The following is a 19,343-nucleotide window of genomic DNA, read 5'->3' as shown; positions in this document are numbered from 1 at the left end:
GGATCGAGTCAGGATTTATCACTCTGAGAGATATATTCTCTTTCGAATTGGTATTTGCCGAGTTTTTGTCGAGTGTAATTCGGTAGAACGATATTGGAAAGCGAATAATAACTGGATTTCTTTGGCTTATAGTTTTAAATTTTGAGTATAAATATCTGATGCCATTTTATATTCTATTTATAATGAAACTGTGGTTCAAAATCATATTACATATGTATATCTTATTTTGACTAAAAATAACAAAAATCCTTTAGTATCCTTCTTGATACTTGTTATATACTTGTAAATAGATGACTTAAAAAGAAAACGTGTAAGTTTTTTAAATATTTATGATAAGTCTTGTTAAAGCTTGTAAGGAAAAAATATCAAAATATTAAACGTAACTCCAAACTTGAAAAATATAATTGCACTAAACGTTTACTTGAATAATTTGAATTGTATTTTTTTTTTTTTTTTTTTTGGAATAATTTTGGAATAATTTAAAAATGAAGCATTAACGTGATAACATTTAAATAGTACTGTACTATATGTAAACACATTTCCCGTTATGTATATATTCCGAAGGTGAATGCGCAGGCGTGTCTGCGCGTGAAGTGCCATGTGTTCTGTCCACGGCGGATATAATGCACGCCTACCACGGAAATGCTCTTTTTGACGGATCGGTCGACTAATTTGGTCGTTGTCGTGGGGTATGCTCGAGGATAAATGGCGACCACCTATTTAGTTTATGCTACTGCAAATTCCTTGAAAATTCTTTCGCAGAACTCTCGTCGAAACGAAAAATAGGTGTTCTCTTAACAGATTCGAATAGAAACAATAATAAAGTACTAATGTTATTCTTTATTTGTTTGTCACTCGTATAAACGACTCGTAGTTGAAGATATATATCAAAAAAAAAAAAAATTCCAATTCCCAGTAGTATGAATTTTGTTGATACATATATATTATCTTCGAGACACGTGCTACATTTCGTGATTTTCCAAAACATCGTATTTTGGAATAGATATCGTGATGTATAATATATATATATATATTTGTTTTGAGGTTAGACATTGTTGATATACAATAAAATAAAATATTATATTATACGCATTATATGTATTTATATATATGTTCAATGCATAACAATGTTTATTCAAAAAATATAATATTATATCATATAATTAAACATTTTAACAACAGCAATAATAATGAATTATATGATATGCAGAAATCTTATTATACGATATATATGAAATTGTATGATAAAATAAAAAAAATATAGGCACTTACTTGAAAAACTGAAGAAGTTGTCATAAATACTTATGTAAAGTATAAAAATGAATACTAAATGGATGCATTTAAGTAGTCAGTTAATCTTCTCGTGTTTCCGATAATTAATACACTAATTATTACTTGTACACAACTTGACAACACTAATAATTATGAATAAACATGATTTTCTACGAATAAGCACAAGTTTTGCGCGCAATCTGCGCAGATCAACTGTTAACCTTACCGCGCCATCTTGCGTAACAGACAGGAAACGACTTCAAATTTTATCGGCGTACAATCTTTCGCGGTAAATTTGAAATCCATTATTTTACATCATTATACGCATAGGTAATAAAAGTTTTTTTCAACTTCAAAATATATGCACAAAAAAGAATATTCAATGCGATCACTTTATTTCCAAGTTAATAATATAAAATATAGTAATCTCATTGATGAAATATTATAAACAGTTGTGATACAATTAAATAAACTGCAATTAATGGTAAATAAAAAAGTTAATAATAGATAACAATATCGTAATTGTTATTAGAAAACGACTAGAATTATAAAATCGGAGTACGAATTCAGTGATTAATTATACAAACAAGCAATTAAAATAATGAAAAATACAGTAATTAATCTGAAACAATTTCGGTAACATTTTTTAAATACCAATTTAATTAGAATATAATCAGTCTTTCGTCAACTGTTAACAACTACTAACTGTTAGATATATTTCTTTCTTTTATTTCTTTTTTTAAATTATATTTTACTAAGATCTAAACATTTCTCTAAATTTTTTTGAAATGCATCCAACAGTCGCAACATTATCATTTGCAAAAAATTGTATTCTAGAAATATTGAAATGCAAACAATTGTTAAGCTTGATATAATAAAATCAAGCACGCGAATTTTTGAAATTCTATTTAAACCTATTTTAAGGAATTTGAAAGGGGTTTTATTCTGGCTGCGTTAATAGCCGCAGCCAATTTGTGCTCTTCTTGCAGAGCAGATTCATTCATCACATTCTGGTATGATCTTGAGATTCTTTCTTTCTCACGAATCGCGAGATTCTGCCATTCTTTCTCCAAATTGTTCATCAATTTTTCCCTTTCTTGGCGAGCATCCTTAATCACGAATCTTTCATCTTCGTGTACCCATTTTTTCCATAAAGCTTTTGCTTCTTCGCTAAAAACAATAAAAACAAAAGAATCAATAAAAAATTATATTATATTGAAAATATTTTTGTAAAGATTATTAAAATTCAAGATTGTTTACAAGAAAATTTAATGTAAAGAATTTTCTAATTTTTTTCTTTCTGTCACCTGTGCAATTCGCATTCTCAGAAATTCCTATTTCCGATCTATGTGGAGGAACGAATGTAGGGCGTGCAGGATGACGAACATCTCGGCGTGTATTTACGAAACACTCGATGCGAGTAAGATGTACCGAGAGAGACGTGAATGACTCATGACTTTCGATTGCAACATCGACGGATCTCGACTAATTCGAGAACCAGGAGGTGCTGTTCGTCGTCCTAGACCCTTAACATCGCTCACGGTCACATACCGATATTGCAACGAATCCACTGACGACCGATCAGTCATGAATATTAAATTAAACTTGACAAATCGATTCAATATATTCATATAGATATATTCGTGACTAAACGTGATACATATTTTTAACTTGCAACTTATAAGTAAAAACTCACCTATACATCATTGAATCCATACAAATCTTCTCTCTTTCGATAAGTTCCGCTTCTCTCTTATCTATATTAACCAATCCTATCTTTCTCGCTTCTTCGTCCAATTCGAGATTTTCCATATTGTACAATCTCTTTTCGCGAATTAATTCCAATTTATTTCTCATATCTCTTAGCCGTAAAGCCTCGTCCCAACATTGTTTGTTGCACGCGTGCATTTCTCTTCTGGCAAGATCCTCGATCTTGCATTTCAATTCCTTGTGAGTCAAGTATAAAAACATCTCTTTTGAGAGATTCTTATCGCTAGGATCCATTCGCAGCCAAGGCAAACTTTTCTCAATTTCGAACTGTCGAGTGTCGTTCTTTTTTGTGTCTTGATATTCTTTCTCGTTGTGTTCCGATCTACGTGTATCATAGGCATTATCGGTTAAACGATCCGATTGTTTTAAGGAATCATTTTCGTCGTTTTTTTGAGGAGGAATAAGTTCTTGTTGAGCAAGATTCTTTGGATTACCATCGCTCGAGGAAGATCTTTCGATTATCCTCCCATTTTGAGGGCCGTTTGATTTCGTGTCTTCTGTCCTGTTCTCTTTATCGTCCCCACGAAGAAGAATTTTCTCGTTCACCAACTTTTCGGTAGAGGCGGTGGAACCATAAGTAAAAGACGATGTACTTGCCGCTCTGTTTGGCGAATCCACAAAATCGTCGTTTCTCACATTGGTATTCTCCAAACTTCTGCGAGCATAACGAGCCGAATATCTCGATTTAGGCCTCTCACTTTCCAAATTTTGCGACGATAGAAGACTCTTTTCTTCTTGCCGCGTGTCTATATTTTCTTGTTCCTGGGAAGTTTTATTACTATTTTCGCTCATTCTCGAATTTCTATTGTAAGAATTTTGTCGAATAAGATTTGTCGATTCTCTACAGGCACGAGAATATTGAAGATTGGTGTCTCTAAGCGTATTCCAACCTGGCGCATTAGTTTCTGTGGGACAAACGAAATACGACTGATATCTTCGACAAGTTCTAGGCAAATATAAGCTCTGTTCCGCCCGTTTTTCTCTCAATTTTCGTCTTAATACCTCTAAAGAAACCTCTTCCGGCCGACTTTTTATTCTTTTTCTTTCCTCCAACTCCCTTCTATACGTTTCATCTTCCTCTTTCAAAAGATTTTTTAATTTATTCCTCCTGGCCTCTAGCCTCTCCGCTTTCTTAGCCTTCTCGAGTTCGCTTTCGCGATCTAGAGTCCTGTAATTCCACGAATCATAGTGCTTGGCGATTCGACACTCGCGCTCGAAGTATTTGGCAATTTGCTGATAATAATCGTACTTGAGACACTGCTGGTTGTGTTTCTGCGCTGCTAACTGGTACTGCCTCTCTCGATAGCGTCCCACCCTTTAAATGACAAGCTTCGTTGATGATCTCTTGATTATATTTTGAATCTGATAGGAATGAGAAGAATTCAAATAAATTTTAAATAAATACATTGACTACATTGACTAACCAAAGTTTATTCATCATTATTTAATAGAAAATCATATTTTTATTGATACAATATTCTCTAGAAACAGTTTATAGCATATATCACCGATCCATGAAATCGTTAATAGATCGTTGAGGTTCGATCGACTACCGTCACTTCTTTCTCGCGTGACGATTGATCCGACCTTCGTGCGCACCGATCCGATCGGCGCACGAGTGCATCGTAAACAGACGTGGGATACGTCGTAGGATCATCAGAGAAGAGGCGTTTCGATCAAGAGAGAGTCACCGAAAGCATCCTAGAAGAAGAGGACCGTCTTCTATTTCGAGCTTGCGTCTTTCTATGACGTCACGCCGACGAAAATATCACGCGGTTAGGGAGGTGCAGTCGTGTGGCCCTGATGTGTGGTCCAGGTCTCAATCTTTCCCAGACTCCCAAAAATTCTCAATCACTTCGCTCTTCGATAATACTTTCCTCTCCGAGTTCTCGACGATCGATCGTTCGACGCGGATCGGGAAAAAGAGATCCCGACTCGTGACAGCTCTCCTCCTTTGATCCAACGGAACCGCGTGGACAATCCGGAAGATTTCCCGTGTGCGTGAAACATCTCGAGAGAAGTGGGTCGTGGCTCTCTCTCCCACGTAAAACTGATCCCCACCTTTTTCATTTCTGCGTCCAGGAGTCCGTCAGTGGCGCATCGTACACGTCCTCGAGAGGATCCTCGTCGTTTCGCACGGATCTCCTGTGATCCTTTTTTTTTCGTGCGCAACACCTTGTGCCTCCACGTTCACCCACGACAGGTGGATATCGATACGAAAGTCGAAATTAATAAGAGAGTTGTGTGAGAAGAGTAAAGAAGAATGCCTGGTGCCGGTGGTCAACCACCGCAAAGGACCACCTTCCGACCACCCTGGGTCAAGGATGGTCCGTCGCCTTTACCTATGCCTAGTGCGCCCTGGGCCCTCAATTCTAGAAGAGATTCGAAACCAAAAGTCGAAGAACCGCCTCCATTTACCCAAGTTACTCTCAAAGTGAGTTTTTTTTCCCCCTCCTCTTATTCGATATTCACGTTCAATATCTCAAAAGTGATGAAAATTTTTTAATCATATTTGGGGATATTTTGAAGGGATGATGCGATAACAATTGCTTGCTGAAACAATACGATTTGAATCTATTTGTATATGATCGATTTATGTTTTCGCTACTTGTTTACTTTTATTTGACGTAAATTTACTTTCATTCCTATTCTCAATCTTTAGAGAGATACTAACTCATTGTCTGATCCGATGCGTACTTGTTCTACTAGAAACGTCGAAGGATGCTTGTGCAGTCTTTTTCCATTCAGATATTAGGTTTCAAAGTCACCAGAGACTTCACTATTAATAACTCGCGTGGGTGTCATGTAACAAGTTCTTGCGTTATAAACATTTCGACAAGTAGAAGATTGCAAATGCGTTGCGTTCGAATTATATTTAATCGAGCGATTATTATTATTATAAATACGAAATTTCGACTCGAGAAGATGTTTTAATTTAAAGATGTTTTAATTTACGAAAATCGTTTATCGTTCATTCTTTGGTTCTACTTATATAAATCATCTACGTCACTTATTCAACTCATTCTTGTCATTGTTTTGTTTATTTGCGTTTCTTTTTGTCGTCATACAATGATACGAAAACGCATACTTTCGATATTTTGGCAACGAGCCACGCGAAAATCCTGAACGCGAATGGATTCCTCGATTCGACGAAAATGCGAAAACTTCCAAGTTCCTAAGACACGTGGGAACGTGATGAACATTCGTGTCATTCACGATATTGTTTACAACTGTTGCGTTCAGTTAGATCATCGATTGATTTGAATGCAATTTATGAGAGATCCGTGATTCCATTTTGGAATCAATAATTTAAAGTAGAATTTATAGTTGAAAGTTTTCCAACAAATACGAAATCCAGAAAATTTCCAAAAATAACACTTTATTCATTCCCCTGCAAATCGTGCGATCAACGTTACACTTTTTTCGAATCTCGAATTAAGTTAATATGAGGAGCATGCTTTTGCCTGTGTCTGGTAATATTATTTATTTTTTTTTAAACAATGAACAAATAACGATTTGATTTAACGAATTGGCTGTAAATTATAAAATTTGATCGTAAGAAGAAAAATTGATTAAAACTATCGAATATTATTGTATGTGTTGCAACAAAAGATTAGATTAATATCACTTTCTCGATACGGGAGAGATCAGACAGAAGGTTAGCCTCTCAGGTTCTCGCATATAAGCCTCTGGGTCACGATTATTTAAAGAACACGAGTTTCTATTTCAAATGTCTTGCCAGTTGCGTCTTCCGCCAGTTTCTTAACGAGTTTATATTACGCTTTCGCGTAAATGATAAGTTATGCTGGATTTGCAAATTCTAATTAAAAAAATCTGAATGTTTTTATGTATCGATAACCATTATAAATTTTTCACGCCGTAACTTTTCTCCTAAAGCAATAAATTAGCAAATAAATGATATTTTCTTTTGTTTCAAGAGAAAAAGGAACACAATATCGTAAAAATACAAATCGAAGTTTATAATTTTAAAACGATCGCAAAGAAAATGCGATTTAGATTATTTAAAGATGATCGCATGAACATTGATACTTGCCAAGAGAATTCTCGAGACTTTCTTTCTTTAGGATCGAAGGATACTAAGTGGGGGTGTACGTTCTTTTTTCTGTTATTCACTTTTCAATTCGCACAACTATCTTTCACAATACGCAAGAAAAATATTATTTCTTTAACACGCATTGCAATTAAATTTTACGATTACATTTGTTTGAATTGTTACAGGCTGATCTAAGATGTGAAAATTGTAGATGTAACTGTTCGTTGATCGTAAACAATGAAGTGATTATAGATTGAATACACGTTAGCGGACAACTGGCAAGCGAATGATATTAATACGATAAACGTAGAAATATCACCTGAAATAGATTGAAATCATTTTTATCATTTTTAAATATGAAAAAATAGACAAAAAAATATTACGAAAATATAAAAGATGGTTTCAAAAATAGAAAAATAGAAAAATAAAATAAAAATTTAAATAGACGTATGAAAAATGCAAAGAAGTTGAAATAAGATTGTTTGTCAATTTACAGAGTGTAGCGAAACCAGAAGCGAAATCCTCGACAGATGCACAGCCGCGTAAACAAAGCAAGATCACAATAATCCCGTCACAGCCTAAAAGCGAAAAGAATACGAACAGTCAACCGATACCGGCGAAGCTCCGCGAGAATGGACGACAAGAGCCAAATTCGAGGCCACAGCTCGAACGACAAGTTCGAATCGAGAGGTCTCGATCTCGAGGTGATACGATACCACTCTCCAAGAGTGAGAACACCACAGGTAACAATCTCTCCGCAAAACCTTCCCAAACAAATCCTAAAAAGATAAAAATGTTGAACTTAATACATGTAAATATTATAAAATTATTAAATCTCTCTTATTCGAATCTAATTGATAATTTTAATCTTATCAGAATAATTGATAAATATTTCAAATTACTTACCTCTATTCATGGTAAATTATCCTCTAATAAAAATATAAAAGAAACACAAAAATTCATGATACCACTTGACCACGATAAAAATAAAGTTTTCTTATAAATAGGAGCGCCGACATTATCGAAAAGCTCATCGAGAGCAGCGATTCCGCCACCACCACCTCCAAGACCTCCACCACCACCTCCGAGTAGAACAATCCTGAAGGATCTTCCGCCACTAAACAAGAACCAACAAGAAAAGCTCGAAATGCTGAAACAGAGACCACGGAAACGTCCAGATTGGGCGAGTATGATGAAAGAAGTTGAAAGCGGAAAAATCTTGAGGCATGTGAAGTGCAACGATAGGAGTGCGCCCTTGATCGAAAGGGTGAACAAGGTTACAGCTGATCCAGCAGGTGATCGTCGATCAAACTTCGATCCTACTCAGATTTTCCTTGGGCAATACTCTTAGGAGGAACTGATTTCATCGTATTGATCGATTAGTCGCTATTAGAAAAGCTTTTGTTTTGTTACGTCCCCTTCAACCTTTCTACCCTTGTGAATGTCGATCCAAAGGGGGGCCAACGAGTGTAATTAATTAAATTGTTAATGAGCTTTGATTCGATCACCTTTTGTTTCTGAACTGTGATATGACCTGTTTGTAGTACACATAATCATTATTGTTCTGATCCCAGTTTCCTACGAGGGAACCTCCCTTGTTTGTAGTTAAATAATATTATTATCGTTGAATTAACTGTTGTTTTCGTGTTTAGTGGTATCGACATCCTCTTTTATTTTCCTATTCCTGTACTCCTGTAAATGAACTTTACAACTTGTTACTTTGAATACTTGAATACTTGACTTCGAAGATTAAATGATCAAAACGAATCATGAAGATTTGTTTGAAAATTTTCTCCGACTTGTATTATATTGTAAATGATTTATATGATGTATAATCAGTTATATTGATTGAATATTTCTAACTAGGGAAGGCACACTTTGTGTTCGAATCTGAAAAATCGAACATGCATAACCAATTGCTGAAACAAATTCAGGAAGGTGTAAAATTAAAGAAAGTGCAAACTAATGATCGATCGAAACCGATACTAGAAGGTTTGAGAAAATTCCGAAGACAATTGACAATAGAGGAACAAATGCAAAAGGCTGAAGAACCCACGGATGATTCTATATCTGATGACATGGATGATATTGATGCAGTAAGAGATGATTTGCAAAGTACTAAACAAATGCTTGCTATTGAACTTAGAAATAAGGAAGCTTTGGAAAGAGAAAACAAACGATTACAAGTATGTTGCTCGAAACATTGTTTTGATTAATAAAAATAACAATTATTATTGATTTTTTCAAATGATTTTTCCAGGCAAGAATTTTAAATCTCGAAGCTGAATTCGAGCATGAAAAATCCCAGAAAAGTGTGCAAGAACAAAGGAAGTATGACGAGAAAATTACAGAATCATTAAAAAAAGAAACTCAACAAGCTAGAAAGGATGCCGAGAAATTCGAGAGAGAATATATCAATGTGTCAGAAGAAAGAGATAAACTCAAAAATGAATTGGAAGAAATGAAAAGGATGTATGCTGCTTTAGAAAAACGAATGAAAGCTGGTATGAACAGATTAAAATATGCAGCTATTCAACAATTATTTGCATATGTCATATATGCAAAAATATGAAAAATTTTAATCAATAATCTAACAATGCAAATAACAAAAACTTTAATGAAGGATTTCTGATTTAATGTGTTTTTAGTCCTTCATTAATGATATTGAATTGCTTATGCTTATACTAATTTTGCTTCTTTATTAAATGCTTTGCGAATTAGAGCAAGAGCTTGAGCCTGAGCCAATAATTGAACTAGCAGATGATGGCGACGAAGCAGCTTGGTACAATGTTTCAGGAATGGCACTGGCTGGATGTCCAAGTGCAAAAGATGTAGCAAAAATTGCTTCTCAAAAAAGTATAGATAAAAAAGAGCCAAGTGAAAGTGACGAAGAAGAAGAAGAAGAAGAAGAAAGCTCAGAAGAAGATGATAAAGATCCAAAAGCATCGGAGAAACGGTTACAAAGAGAAATTAAACTTTTAACAACAAAAATAAGAAATTTCAAGTAAGTAATAATTTATAAAATAATGTTATATATAATGAAAATAATATTTTGATTAATAGAGATAAAGCAATTAATGCCAGAAAGGAAAGGCATGCATTAAAAGATCAAATTAAGCAGCAACAAAAGTTATTAAAAGAAGAAAAAAAGAAATTTAAACAGCTTCAAAAAGAAGTGGACAAAATGGCAAAGTTAATGTCAGAAAGTGAAGATGATGAAAAAGACGATGACGAAGAAGAAGAAGAAGAAACAGAATCTGAAGAATCAGAATCTGAAGAATCTGAAGATGAAGAAACTGAAACAGAAGATGAAGATCAATCTTTGGAAGGTCAAAGAAATATTTTACAGGTAAATATTTACATATCATATATAAAAAATTAGATAAATGAAGTTATCTTTACTTTATAAATATTTTGACAGAAACAATCTAAAAGGCATGAAGGACGTTTAGCAGCATTAAGGAAGGGTAACTATCTACTTAAAGCTCAAGTTGATAGATTAAAAGATGATTTAGCAAAACAACGAGAAGAAAGTCTTACTCTTCAAGAAGATCTTGACTCCGTGTTAGCAGAATTAGGTTAAGTTCATGTAAAGAGATTTAAGAATTATTATGAATAATTGTATACATACACATATAAGTATTACATATGGAAATATAGAAAATTTTATGTCTGAAAAACCAGACGTAAACTATAATACACGCACACTCACCTAAACGCTTTTTGTAGAAAATCTTACACTTAAACAGAATTTTTATTCAATCAACTGCAGGATATATAGTTATTGTTTTATAGTATCGGCTAGTAAACACGCTAATTTGTTTCTTTTAGTATCTATGGTAAATATTTTACATGAGTAACGAACTAAAACGGAAACATCAAAACATATTTATCGATTAAAACAAAAGACAAAATATAAATTTTCTACACAAGCTTCACATATTTATCTAATATTTTTTGCAAAAGTGAGAAATGTTTGTATAAGATTATCAATATTGCTTTTTTGCTATCATATTGTTAAATATTTTTTAATAAAGACAATTATTACCTAATGATACAATTTCTAATAGGTTATTATATAAACTAAAATTATCAACATAACACTCACATGCTTGCAATTGAAATTAATCGACGAACAGATTTTTCCAGAATGTACAAGCTTTATTTTTCAACGACGATATCTTATTTAGAATACACAATAACATAAGTAACTATGTTTATTACGTTTTTAAAAATACTACAACTACCCGTTAAAGTAGTTTGAAAAGAAACGCACATATGACGTATCATAAAGTCCCTAGTAATGCTTCTTACATTGGCGTCGCAAACATTTTATTTGCATATAGTATATTATATTATGAGTATATTTTTCGTTGTTAACAAATAATAAAATCTTTGTTTTGTAATTACATGTTTATTAAATAATTTTCTTTTTTTGCTGTATCGATATTATTGATAATACAATGAAAAAAAGGAACCGAAATATTTCGAAAATACTTCGAAAATAAATGAGCGAATATAATAGCGGTATTTTTAAAATTTAAAATTATATTTGAAAATCAGAATATTACTATCATTTCCTGTGAATTACATATTCTATACAGTGGCGTCATAGTTTTTGAACATTAATTATATTTTAAATGTTTTTAATATCTTGTATTAATTATAAAAATGTTTTCGCCATAAACAATTTAATAGCGAGTGTAACGAAACTGATTACACTGACAGTTGGAAAAATATGCTGAATTTTAGTACGAGCAGATCATGTTCTCTAAGATACATTTTCACAGAGATAATACAAATAATGTGAGATATTTGAATTATACAGCTAACGTTAGTTTCAAGGTGCAGATAATAAATTCTTATTGCTTGGTATTATTATCAAATTACGTACAATAACAAAATAAAACTGAAAAGTAATTGTATAAAAAAAAAGTCATATGTACATTCGTTTACATAAAAACATTCGACATTACATTTAACATAGTTTAGGTCGAAAATTAAAACATTTGTATGATATACATGTTTTCAGTATAACGTTAATTATCTATCTAATATTATGAAATAGTATAATCGAATATATTTCATTGCGCGTTTCTGATTTTATAATTAGGGTATGAGTTTACAAGGTCAATAGGCTGTTTTAGTTTTGCGACTTTCAAGTCAATTAATAATCTTTATGTTGGAAATTTATCCAAACACACATACAAATAAATATACTCTTTTTTGTATTGATACATCGACAAATAATATCGTCGATATAATAATCTGCTGAAACTTTCGCGAAACATGTCAATACTTATTTCTTTTACCCGCATTTATATTTTTACATCCATATAGAATTACAAAATAAATACTGTACGTTTGCTTTCTTAGCAATGCAACAGTAAAAATTTCCATATCGATGTAAGTATTACATTTCAAATTAATGGAATACTGAATATTAAGCGAGTAATGATTTTTTTGGTTGCAAGGTTAGTGAAACCTAACATCTCGTTTTTATACAATTTTAATATTAGGGATGCTAACCATTGCTATATTTCGATATATCTTAGATTCACCTAGTGCAGCTTTCTTTTAGACATTCTTATTTTAGAATCTGCATTACTTATTTAATATCCTGTATTCGTTAAAATATTTCTGAAATATGCACAGAGCTATCCAGGCATAAAGGAAGACAGCGTCTACCATAACAAAAAGCAAAAAGTAAAACATTTCTTGGTCATTTCAAATCATATACAAGCAGTTTTTTTTCTGCCCAGACTGCACAGTGACATTGGTAAAACTGAATGTTATCAAATAGAAATCCTATACTAGTCAGGTCCATTTTCTTATATTATGAAGAAGCGATACAGTGCTAATGGATCTTTATGATAATATAATTATTAATTGAAATCCGATATTATTATATGCATTGTCTATCATACTTTATATGGTAACCGAATTGCACTTGCCGAAAATCTTCGTAACAAATACAAAAACAAAACGAAACAAAAAAATATTTTTTCACGTAACTTTAACTTCTACTTTAAACTTTTTTTCTTCTACTAACTTAACATCAGTTACATGCAAATTATGGATACTTTTTGCAGCAAACTTAATTACAGATTGAGTTGAAACTTGAGTTGTATGTCTGAGATCTAAACGTTTAAGCACTTTACATCTTGCCAAATGATCTAATGTTGTTTCTGTAAGTAATCTACAGTTTGCCAAATTCAGTGATGCCAAGTTCGTTACTGCTTGCGCTGGTGGAGTTGCTAATTGAGCTACACCAGCATCAGTAACTCTACCGCAAGAAGAAAGATCTAATGTCTCAAGATAGGGTAAGTGTTGAACTATATATCTCAAAGCTATGTCAGTTATATCACATCCAGCCAAAGACAAATTTTTAAGATGTTTTAATCTTGAAGTTTTATCAATTAGACCAGGCCTCGAATCTGTAGGTGGACTGAGAACTTCTCTTAAACTTGAATCATTTAGTCCAGATACATGACTTAAATCTAAGGTAACAAGTGGTGGACAAGTGCAAGTTCTTAAAGCACAGACTCCAGTCCACGTACAACCTTGCAGAGATAATGTTCTGAGCTGTGGTAATCTACTTAATAGCCAAGCTAATTGTCTTTTAGTAACATTTGTCCAGTCAAGAGACAGATTTTCCGGTTGGCGGCGTATTATACCAGTTAAATGTAAAGCTGTTAGATGAGAATGAGACATATCCAATTTTCTCCACAAACTAGGATCTATACTATATCTGGCCCATGTACGGCAAACCAAGGCACAATTCGCCAGGTCCTTTGCATTTAAAAATCTAAAAATAGCAAGTAATGCTGTCTTGTCATATGCTAAAGATTGTCCATTAAAATCGGGCCCTGGTCTTTGAACAGGCGGAAGTGAAACAGGCCTAACCACCACGTGGGGCCTCTTCAATGACTTACTACTTGAACCAGTTAATTGTACAGCTAATTGTGTACGCAAAGCTGTTCGCTGTTCACCCTCAGCCGGTTCTCTGTCATTCCATGCCTGGAATTTTTTGTATATAAACCATGAATGATTCGTATTCTTAGACCGTTTCAGATTCCATTTGGGGACTTACATCGCTGGGATCGGGTCTTGAACGTTTACTTGGTGTAGTTGCCCTTTCAGAATCTGTTGTAGGTGCTGACGAAGCTGCACTAGATACTGAAAGTTTTCGAGCACGAGCCTTAGGTTGACGTGGCCTACAATCTAGATTCCGACCGCTTTCACAACATTGGGGACACTCCCAACTATTCGGTAAATCATCGCTAACAGTTATAGTTTGGGGGTCCAATCCTATACATTCAGGATGTACAATGTCGAAACAAATTGAGCACTCGACTAAACTCGATGGAGCTGTAGGTGTTGGTTTTCCTATATCAGAAATAAAAAAATGACATATTTCTAATTACTCACTAATAAAGTATATAAGAATAAATAATTAAAATAAACTAATACCCATTAATGGTGCAGGTGGTTGGCCCCAGCCATCTAATCGACAGACTTTACAAGCTGCAGTAACTGGAAGCATAGGCCTCAAGCACTGTCTCATTAAACATGTTTGTTTGGCACGACCACTTCCACCAAATTTTACCATATCTTGACAATATATGCATTCTCCACAATCAGTTCTTGTACATGCTTCACATTTCTTACACCTAGTACGCCTCCGTCGCGGAAATGCTCTTTCAGACTTTTCTTGGGAGTGATGTCTTTGTATTTTTGTAAAACTCTTCTTAGTTATCCTCATTCTTTCCTATTATATAACAATAAAATAAAATGTAATGAAATGTATATGTAAATATTAAACAAAAAATAGATAATTAGTATGATAAAATTTAATATTTTATATACCCTTTCAGCAATTGTTAAAGCAGGTGGAGGAGGTAAAACAGGATTTCCAGTCACAGCTGCTTCTGGATTATCATGTCTATGTTGTTCTACTAGACATCGAACATCATGAATTAAGGCAACAGGATCACGAATTAGCTCAGGCACATTCTTCTTAGTAGAAGGTAATGAATGTAAATACATAACTATTGCTTTTAAACCATGCAACTCAAATGGTGTTAGATGTATATGTTGATGATGCTGTGGTACTGAATGTTGACGTTGTGATTCAGAAATATCCAAGTGACTTCTGCCTAGAAGAACATGAACATACCTCTCCAAAACATACCTGTAATAAAGAAATCTTTCTCTATATATATATATATATATATATAAATATGTATATACGATACAAAAAGATTTCTTTAGAATTATTAAAAAGTTTATCATACCATAACATTTCTGTGAAAAATGGATATCTGAATTTTTGTGGAACTTTTGTATGTTCTTCTACTTGTGCAACTTTCAATTGTTTTTCAATACCAAAACTGTGTAAAAAATTTCCACCAAATACTAAAGAATCTTGAGGAGTATACACAGCATGAATCCAACCAGTTGGAATAAATAAAGTCATGCCAGCTGTTAAACTTATTCTACCACATCTGTCTACCATATCTCCAAAGAATACATCAGATTGTTTACCACTCAATACCCATTCTTGATAGAGGCTCAAATTCTTTTCAGTAGGAGGGATAAGCCAAAATATTTTGCCACCTCTTAAAATATGATACCAAACACTAGTTCCACCAAAATCAACATGAAAGTCTGTATAACAACCTTTTACAGACATGAGACAATATTTTTGCACTTTTGGATACATCATATCTTCCAATAGATTTGTAGATTCTACTTGTGCTTCTTTCAAATGTCTTGGCCATACAACATCTACCCAATCAACTTGTCGTACTAATTCAGGTGATTGTACATAATTTTCTAATTTGGTATGGCTAAATTCCAATGAAATTACATTTAACAATCGTTCTTTGTTTGAATCTTCATAATATTTTTGCCATTCTTTCATTGTCATATCTTCATTTTTCTGTGTATTAACATCCATTACATCCAATATTCTTTTTGAACCTAATAAATCATGGATAATGAATATTTTTCAATATCCAATATATTAAAGGAAACATATGTTATTATAATAACTTCAATGCACAATTATAAATCAAACATACCAACACAAGTCCTGACATCATTGACAGAAAAATTTGAACTGGGAACTCGTAATCCCAATCCAGATTTATCTCTGAAGAGTAATGGTATGCTAAGACCATGTTTTTGCAAATATGCTAAATTTAGTTCAGAACCAGCCATTTCACGAAATAATCCAGTGAAATTGCTAAGATTATACCTATCACACTCGATTTTTTCATCGAGTTGAAAAGTCCTACGACCCTCGATTTCTTCATCGCCTATAGTCCAGTCATCTGTATATAATTTTCGAGTTCTCTCCCGCTATAATAAAATTTACGATAAATATGAAATTTTTGGCAAAATTATATATAAATTTCATATTAAACTACTGAATTTAAAAATTAAATTAAAAAGTTATGTTTGGTTTGTTTACCAATTGACGCCTTTTTGGCAGAGAAGTAGAGTCATCGGCCATTGTCGACATGCTGTCAGAAACGTATCACCGAAAACTCATCGAATATTCAATGTATATTGTCTTTTAAAGGTTAAATTAGTTTTTTCAGTATTATATAAACAAAATCTCGTTTATTATTTACATGTCACTCACAATAGCCCGATATTAACATCGAACTTTTCTCTGATTTTACTTTCCCAGTAAAATGAGGTCGCCATTTTGTTGCCGGCCAATGCTACCAATAAAAGACCATGAGAAACTTAAAATCATTTTATATAATAATATGTTACATATAAATTGAAAAAATTTATAATTACAATTTTTTTATATATTATGTATAGATATATATTGTAAGTTTATAATTAAATTATTATAATTTTATAATTTTTAAATATATGTCAGGCAAATTATTAACAATTATCTAGAGATTTTGCGTCATTTCAAACAATTATTGATGTGTCCTATATTATAAATTCTAGTAGTATTATATAGTGTATAGGTATTTTTTGACAATTTAGAATTAAATATCGAATGTTGACATATTTATATGTAACATAGTATTTTAAATCTTTTATTTTCTTATGTAGTCTCAAAATATTAATCATTATTGTTTACAAAATTTTTTCTTATATTTATGAAATTTTAAATATTTATTAAAGTGAAAGTTTTAAAAAATAAGGATTTCAATAATCAAGTTAACCATGACGAGTCTTCGTGACAGGCAAATAAATGCTTTAAAGTTGATGTTAAATTTGAATCAATCAGAACAAAAATTAGAAGAAGCAATACCAGTGTGGAAAGTATTAATTTATGATAGACTTGGACAAGATATTATTTCACCATTAATATCTGTAAAAGAACTCAGAGAACTTGGTATTACACTTCATATGCAATTACATTCTGATAGAGATCCTATTCCTGAAGTACCAGCTATTTATTTTTGTGCACCAACAGATGAAAATCTTGTTAGAATTGGTCAAGATTTACAAAATGGATTATATGATATTTATCATTTAAATTTTATATCACCAATAACTAGGCAAAAAATGGAAGATTTAGCAGCTGCAGCATTACTCGGAGGTGTTGTGTCAAATATTCATAAAGTATTTGATCAATATTTAAATTTTATATCATTAGAAGATGATCTATTTATTCTTAGACATCAGAATAGTGATGTTATATCATATCACGCAATAAATAGGGGTGAAGTAAAAGATACTGAAATGGAATCAGTAATGGAAATTATAGTTGATTGTCTTTTTTCTGTATTTGTTACTTTGGGTACTGTTCCAGTTATAAGATGTCCAAGAGGAAATGCTGCAGAAATGGTCGCCAAAATGATTGATAAAAAACTAAGAGAAAATGTTTGGGATACAAGAAATAATTTATTTGAAAGTGAAACAACTGGGCATTATAGTTTTCAAAGACCACTTTTAATTATATTGGATCGTAATATAGATATGGCCACACCATTACATCATACTTGGACTTATCAAGCATTAGCACATGATGTATTAGAAATGGCATTAAACAGACTTGTTGTTGAAGAAAATGTAGGAAGATCTCCTGCAGGAGGAACACGGTCAAAAACTAGAGCTTATGAATTAGATAATAAAGATAGATTTTGGTGTCAACATAAAGGTAGTCCATTTCCTAGAGTAGCTGAAGCTATTCAAGAAGAATTAGAACAATATCGTACTTTTGAAGATGACGTTAAAAAACTCAAATCATCTATGGGTATTGACAATGATAGTGAAGTAGCATTATCTATGGTTTCTAATAATACAGCACGTTTAACAAGTGCTGTTAATAATTTACCACAATTATTAGAAATGAAACGATTGATAGATATGCATACATCAATTGCAACAGGTATTTTAAATTTTATAAAATCTAGAAGACTTGATACATTTTTTGAATTAGAAGAAAAAATAATGAGCAAGCAAACATTAGATAGAAGTGTAATAGAAACAATAAGTGATCCAGATTGTGGTACTCCAGAAGATAAATTACGTCTTGCTATTATATATTATATTTGTACAAATATGTCAGATAATGATTATAGTAAACTTGAATCAGCATTATCTACTGCTGGATGTGATTTAAATCCATTGATATATATAAAAAGACTAAGAAGTTATACTAGAATAGCAGAAATTCAGAACAACTATGAAGGTGGTGGAACAAAAACAGTTAGCATGTTTTCAAAATTAATGAATCAAGGATCATCTTTTGTAATGGAAGGAGTAAAAAATTTAGTTGTAAAAAAACATAATTTACCAGTTACAAAAATAGTTGATGAATTAATGGAATCAAAGCAATCATCTCAAACAGATGATTATTGCTATTTAGATCCAAAACAATTAAAACATACAGAACAAATGCCAAAGAACAGGCCAACATTCCAAGATGTAATTGTTTTTATTGTTGGTGGTGGAAATTACATAGAATATCAAAATTTAGTGGACTATGTAAAACAGAAAAGTGGAGCTGGAGTTAATAAACGAATCACATATGGTTCAACAACATTTATAAATGCGAAACAATTACTTAAACAACTTTCTCTTTTGGGACAAGAAGTACATTCGTAAAATTTATAAATTATTCGATGAATATCGGAAAAAATATTAATCTTCTACTTTCTTATAGTATATAGTAATTTTTTATATTACTGTTATTGGCTCCTTGTAAAAATGTAAAATAAATAAAATACGGTTAATTAATTTTAGATATAATTTTTCTAATTAT

The 19,343-nt window shown here is 32.3% G+C and overlaps 5 protein-coding genes across 6 annotated transcripts in view; 2 read left to right on the top strand and 3 right to left on the bottom strand.

Moving 5' to 3' along the window:
- The window catches only part of LOC108002720 (N-acetylglucosaminyl-phosphatidylinositol de-N-acetylase), a 68,781-nt gene extending 67,280 nt beyond the window's left edge, over window positions 1-1,501 (bottom strand). Inside the window, exon 1 of the mRNA XM_062071260.1 lies at window positions 1,273-1,501. Within this exon, the coding sequence (XP_061927244.1) occupies window positions 1,273-1,296 (24 nt within the window). The 5' untranslated portion in view covers window positions 1,297-1,501. The remainder of the gene's footprint in view (window positions 1-1,272) is intronic.
- A 149-nt stretch (window positions 1,502-1,650) lies between these two features.
- Window positions 1,651-3,834, bottom strand: LOC108002714 (uncharacterized). The gene is made up of 2 exons (XM_062071258.1): window positions 2,969-3,834; window positions 1,651-2,442 (listed from the first exon to the last, which is right to left on the bottom strand). Exons 1-2 carry the CDS (start codon window positions 3,832-3,834, stop codon window positions 2,187-2,189), a joined length of 1,122 nt encoding a protein of 373 aa, XP_061927242.1. The 3' UTR covers window positions 1,651-2,186.
- A 619-nt stretch (window positions 3,835-4,453) lies between these two features.
- On the bottom strand, window positions 4,454-16,719 carry LOC108002708 (jmjC domain-containing histone demethylation protein 1). The gene is made up of 9 exons (XM_017064522.3): window positions 16,575-16,719; window positions 16,183-16,462; window positions 15,394-16,081; window positions 14,966-15,290; window positions 14,570-14,867; window positions 14,190-14,485; window positions 11,205-14,116; window positions 5,717-7,875; window positions 4,454-5,595 (listed from the first exon to the last, which is right to left on the bottom strand). The coding sequence occupies exons 1-7, from the start codon at window positions 16,623-16,625 to the stop codon at window positions 13,103-13,105; spliced, it is 2,952 nt and encodes a 983-aa protein (XP_016920011.1). The 5' UTR covers window positions 16,626-16,719; the 3' UTR covers window positions 4,454-5,595; window positions 5,717-7,875; window positions 11,205-13,102.
- LOC108002711 (DNA ligase 1) lies at window positions 5,306-11,505 on the top strand. Of its 2 annotated transcripts, none has more exons than XM_017064535.3 (8): window positions 5,306-5,476; window positions 7,593-7,839; window positions 8,104-8,391; window positions 8,963-9,282; window positions 9,357-9,600; window positions 9,893-10,100; window positions 10,160-10,445; window positions 10,518-11,505. In XM_017064535.3, exons 1-8 carry the CDS (start codon window positions 5,306-5,308, stop codon window positions 10,677-10,679), a joined length of 1,926 nt encoding a protein of 641 aa, XP_016920024.2. In that variant the 3' UTR covers window positions 10,680-11,505. The 2 variants fall into 2 exon arrangements, with proteins under 2 accessions (XP_016920024.2, XP_016920023.2); XM_017064534.3 differs by having other exon boundaries at window positions 9,818-10,100.
- A 158-nt stretch (window positions 16,720-16,877) lies between the features above and the next one.
- Window positions 16,878-19,323, top strand: LOC108002712 (protein sly1 homolog). Its single transcript, XM_017064536.2, has one exon. It carries the CDS (start codon window positions 17,297-17,299, stop codon window positions 19,184-19,186), a length of 1,890 nt encoding a protein of 629 aa, XP_016920025.1. The 5' UTR covers window positions 16,878-17,296; the 3' UTR covers window positions 19,187-19,323.
- The last annotated feature ends 20 nt before the right edge of the window (window positions 19,324-19,343 follow it).

This window comes from Apis cerana, linkage group LG2 (assembly GCF_029169275.1).
Source record: "Apis cerana isolate GH-2021 linkage group LG2, AcerK_1.0, whole genome shotgun sequence".
Classification (NCBI taxonomy): domain Eukaryota; kingdom Metazoa; phylum Arthropoda; class Insecta; order Hymenoptera; family Apidae; genus Apis; species Apis cerana.
Note: the sequence above shows the minus strand (reverse complement) of the source record. Positions and strands in the feature narration are given on the sequence as shown.

Coding starts and splice junctions, on each gene's coding strand:
- LOC108002714 (XM_062071258.1), bottom strand. CDS start 3,834: ATGAGCGAAAATAGTAATAAAACTTCCCAGGAACAAGAAAATATAGAC. Junction 2,443..2,968: donor ATGGATTCAATGATGTATAG/GTGAGTTTTTAC, acceptor TATTGTTTTTAG/CGAAGAAGCAAAAGCTTTAT.
- LOC108002711 (XM_017064534.3), top strand. CDS start 5,306: ATGCCTGGTGCCGGTGGTCAACCACCGCAAAGGACCACCTTCCGACCA. Junction 5,477..7,592: donor TTACCCAAGTTACTCTCAAA/GTGAGTTTTTTT, acceptor GTCAATTTACAG/AGTGTAGCGAAACCAGAAGC. Junction 10,446..10,517: donor GTCAAAGAAATATTTTACAG/GTAAATATTTAC, acceptor ATATTTTGACAG/AAACAATCTAAAAGGCATGA.
- LOC108002708 (XM_017064522.3), bottom strand. CDS start 16,625: ATGTCGACAATGGCCGATGACTCTACTTCTCTGCCAAAAAGGCGTCAA. Junction 15,291..15,393: donor TTTTTCACAGAAATGTTATG/GTATGATAAACT, acceptor TCTTTATTACAG/GTATGTTTTGGAGAGGTATG. Junction 14,117..14,189: donor CAAGACCCGATCCCAGCGAT/GTAAGTCCCCAA, acceptor AAAAAATTCCAG/GCATGGAATGACAGAGAACC.
- LOC108002712 (XM_017064536.2), top strand. CDS start 17,297: ATGACGAGTCTTCGTGACAGGCAAATAAATGCTTTAAAGTTGATGTTA.